Consider the following 4,422-nt stretch of genomic DNA (forward strand, 5'->3'; position numbering starts at 1 on the left):
ACGTGCCTTTGGTGCTTTCCTTCCACTCCTAACTCCATTGGGCATAAATTTTACTACGGACGGATGCGTTCTCTCTCGATAGTAGCGGTCGGAAGGGATAGGTTTTACCCGGTTGCGCGGCTTCCTTAGCAAGTCGATCTGCTGCATCATTCCCAAAATTCCCACAATGTCCTGGCATCCACTGGAGGCGGAGTCTAATATTCTCTGCCTAAACCTCGGAAGCTGCCTGTATAATTGCAAGGCCGATCTGCTGTCACATAAGATTATTGCCGTTGACCGTACTCCATCTCCGGCATTTGTACGCCGGTAGGCTAGCTTAAACACCATATCGACCGCGTAGAAGATACCAATAAGCTCTGCTACGTGGACCGACCAGCGTTCCATCGGGCCCACCTGCACCTGTTAAGATTCCACCACCTCTTCCTGGTCGTTGAGTGCGACGATGGCAGTTCTAAGATAGTCTTCACGTCCGGAAGCGTCCGAGTAGACAACAATATCAGACATATTTCTCACTAAATCTGCCCTTCCTCTCGCTATTTCTCGATCGCTTCCAAGCTCAATTTCCGAGAATGCGTTTGCTCGCCACGGTGGTAATAGACTTGGGTCGATCGTTTCTAGCTCATCCAGCCTATCGACATCCATAGTCTTCAGCGCTTCTGCAAGAGGAAAGCGCGCGTACGATCCCAAATTGTTTCTACGATTCTGGGCGCGCGATAACGCGCTCCAAATGGGATAGGCACGAGGTGGAGTGTATAGTGTCGCTATAGTGCGTTGCGCTCGGTAGCGAAGACGGAGATACGTAGGGGGTAGGTAGGCTTCCACTTCAAGCGTTGTTGTCGCTACCGTTCGGAATGCCGATAGGATTCGAATCAACACGGTTCTCTGAACTATGTTCAAGTGTCGCAGGTGAGTCTTATCCCGGAGCGGGTCATGCCAGACCGTTGATGCATAGTCTATAATAGGCGTAACGCATTTACTCTTAGCGTAAGTGGCGTAGACCACTTAAAGCGACGGTCGTCTTAGTAGCACGTTTGATGGCCTGCTAAACGTGTTCCTTCCACCGAAGTTCCTAATCAAACACCACCCCCAGCAGTTTGACTAAAGGCGATGGTTTGACGTCGGCTCCATCGAAGGTGGTCCTCCCTTCTAAGTGTTCTCCCCTCTTTCTGGTAAGGTGGATGAGCTCGGTTTTCTCCACCGCAAGGCACGATCCTGTTCGTCGCGCCCATTCCTCTATACGAGGAACATCCTCGGACTGTATCTTAGCTAAGTTTTCCTCGGCCGAGCGACCCACTCGCTATCGGAAGTAGTCGTCAATGAATGCTAACGCGCCTCCGTAGGAGTCGACGGGCTAGACGACCAGATCGGCGTTAAAGAATGCAAACAAGATAGGGGAGAGTAGTGGTCCTTACGCTAGGCCTGCATTCACCAGCAGCTCGGTCTCGGTGCGGAAGTCGTCAAATCCAATATTAGCGTGTCGACCGCTCATAAAGCTCGCGATCCATTTCCTTGCTACCATTGGAATACCTCTCGTCTGTAACGAGGCATCCAGACTCACCCGGTTCACCCCATTGAAGGCGCCCTTGAGATCGAATGCGATTAACGTCACCACCTTGTGTTTGTACCAGGCTTTGTCAATCGCACTAGACCTCCTCCGAGCCAACCTTCAGGGCTAGGATACACCCCCATATTTCTCGAGGTTTCATATATGTGGCAGCTTTCCAGAGCTTTCCTTCGCCGGCCTCGTCTAGGAACTGTCTCCAATACGAAGCTTTGGCCTTCTCTATAGCCCACATCCACGCTCGGCGCTTTTGTTACTTAAGTTAAAAGGCTGTAATAGTGTTGACATGTTCTCGTCCAAGCTCCGCACAGCTTGCCTGCCATCTTCTACGCAGTTAATTCCCTTCGACTTGTTAGACCTTCAGGTCTGGTATAAACCACCGTTTAGAGTATAGTTTTAGGCGAGTGTCGGGCGTGAGCTGGTCCACAGCCTGGGCTGTAGCTGATATGAGTTTCTCCACAACTCGGTCGAGTCCTAGCCGGGTCTTAATGCCTTTCTAGGGGCCCGTCTGTCGGGCTACCTCCTCGCCGATTCTAGCCCAGTCCGCGCGATCATACACTTTTCTCGCTTTATTATTTGGCTTATTCTGAGGTTGAATATTCCATTCCGAATACGTCGCGCGGTGGTCTGACCCGTAGTTTTCATAGTACAGATGGCATTTAACAAGTAGTTCCGGGTTATTTGTACTATCTAATCGATAGTCGAGCTTTGTCCTAGATTATTCAAGGCCCAGTAAGTCGCTGTTCCTCGCGGGAGACAGCTGTGGAGGTTATAGGTTTAGAAAAGTCAATCAGGTCGCTAGCGTCTTCGATAAGTCTAGGTAGGGTATGGTTATTGCCCACATCGGATGATATCGGTTGAAATCACCAGAAACAATAATACTAGTCGCGCGTTACTCGTTTTGTGTAGCAGTTGTGATGGAGTTTTGTATCGCAGTAAGGGCTAGCAATGCTGACGCATCATCGCCCGTAAAAAGCGGTACTGGAGGTATATAGACAGAAAAGATAATGGTTTAAGAGTCGGCTGTCCAGATCTTGATAGCTGCAATATCCGGGGGGTCGCAAGGTATTTAACGGTGTGAGGAGGTAGAGATTCTTCTGTTAACGTAGATAAGGCTACGAAACCGAACGGCGTCGGTCTATATCGTACGCCGGTATAGTCGCCAGGCGCTGTGGTTAACATGCGTGCGATAGGTGGTAATAGATGGCTCCTGGATCAGCAGAATGTCCAGCTCTAAGCTATAGGGATCGTTGATCAGTGCTTCCATTCTCGGTCCGGATTTCATCATATTCAACTGTAGGATGTGGAGATTCTTCTCTAGCATCTGGTAGGGTTGAAGGTCGATAGTGTTGGACACTGTCGATCGCCCGTAGGGTATTCACCGCTACAATCAAGACACCGGGCTCTCACCCCTAGTGGACATCGCTCCCGTTAATGTTGGCCTGCGCAGTGACCGCACCGCGGCGTTTCCTTGTATAGCCATGCTAGATGGCCTAACCGTTAGCATCGGAAGCACCTCTTCTTCTTGATTTCGCGTCGTACAACCGTAGTGATGAGTTGCCCGTTAATAAGGAACCGCCTCCAAAGTATATGCTCCGCTCCCTCTGGCGAGTCGAACCATATTCCTAGTGAGGCGAATTTTCCTAACGGCTTGTCCTTCGCTTTCATCCAGGCCAGCTCGTCGATCTAGAAGCCGTGCTCCGCTAAGCCGTTGTCGTCGATGATTTCCTCTGCTGCCTAGATATGTCCCGTCACTAGATCGAATTCCTCTGTCGGAGCCCGGTGTACAACGACTCCAAATCGCGGTTTTACCAGCTTTGTGTTATTGCCCAACTTATGAAGCCACTCGGCGTTGTTACGGGCCAGCTGACTCCGTGTTTTTGAATCGAATGATGTAGCCGGTTTTAGTGGTACCGATGCCGGCCACTTGGGCGTCTTGCGTCATGGCATCGCTCTGCAATGCAGTGCGAATGTGGTTATTGGTCGCATCGATAGGGAGATATCGTCCGAAAGTATTTCCGTCATTGTTATTCTTGTCTCTTGGGTCGACAAAGGTCCTCTGGGTGCTGATTCGGACGCAATCCTAGTCTTTCTCGGTTCGTTAGGGTTAAGCGGGGAGGTGCCATTGCCGCCCTCAGCTGTGACGGTGGCCCAGGTCCTGTTCGCTGTCACCGGTGGAGTGGCCTCGGTTTATGCTCGCAGTGCTTTCACCTCATCGTGCGATTTCTCGTTCTGTTCCTAGAGGACATTCTGGTTGTGTTTGATCTCCTGGAGTTCATTTTGGGTGGTTGAGATGGTCGCTGTTTGGTGGCGGATGATGTCTTTCAGCGTGCTGATCAGTTTCCACACCTCTTTGGTGGTGATTCGACCGTTTGGATCCGACGGGGCGAAGGCATCTCCACTCCGGGTTCGCTTCCGGTTCGCGGTGGCGGTTCTGGCTATGGAATCTTCCTCGGTGAGGCTGGCGGTGGTTTCTTGGGTGTTTGTGGGAGGGGTCTCGGGCCCTCCCGCGGGTGGGTCCGCCATCGGTTAGGGGTAAGCTTCCGCTCGGTTCACAACACCACAAATTTATATCACAATAACCTTAATCACACCGTAGATTCCTCAACGGGATTCAGAAGCGTCCTCGTCCCAACTCCCAGGCTACAGGGGGTCGAGGAAGTCTATTGTTACAGGATCCTGAGGCATCTCATACTACAGGGCGGATCGAAATCAGTTTCACCATTTTCTCACTGAGATTATCTCTCAAACCCTCTGGTGAAACACGCTATACCTATTGCAGTTACTGTCCTTGAACCCCTTCCTTGGCGTTATTTCTGTACAGCTGTAAATAACAGCTTAAAATAGCTCTTGTATCAGAG

The 4,422-nt window shown here is 50.9% G+C and overlaps 1 protein-coding gene across 1 annotated transcript; it reads right to left on the reverse strand.

The window, feature by feature from the left end:
• Nucleotides 1–3,799: 3,799 nt before the first annotated feature.
• On the reverse strand, nt 3,800–4,087 carry PGRI_035900 (uncharacterized protein; the record flags this gene model as incomplete). The annotated part of the gene is made up of 1 exon (XM_040791303.1): nt 3,800–4,087. The coding sequence occupies one exon, from the start codon at nt 4,085–4,087 to the stop codon at nt 3,800–3,802; it is 288 nt and encodes a 95-aa protein (XP_040645380.1).
• Between the last annotated feature and the right edge of the window lie 335 nt (nt 4,088–4,422).

This window comes from Penicillium griseofulvum (genome assembly GCF_001561935.1).
Source record: "Penicillium griseofulvum strain PG3 chromosome Unknown contig_86, whole genome shotgun sequence".
In the NCBI taxonomy this organism is placed as follows: domain Eukaryota; kingdom Fungi; phylum Ascomycota; class Eurotiomycetes; order Eurotiales; family Aspergillaceae; genus Penicillium; species Penicillium griseofulvum.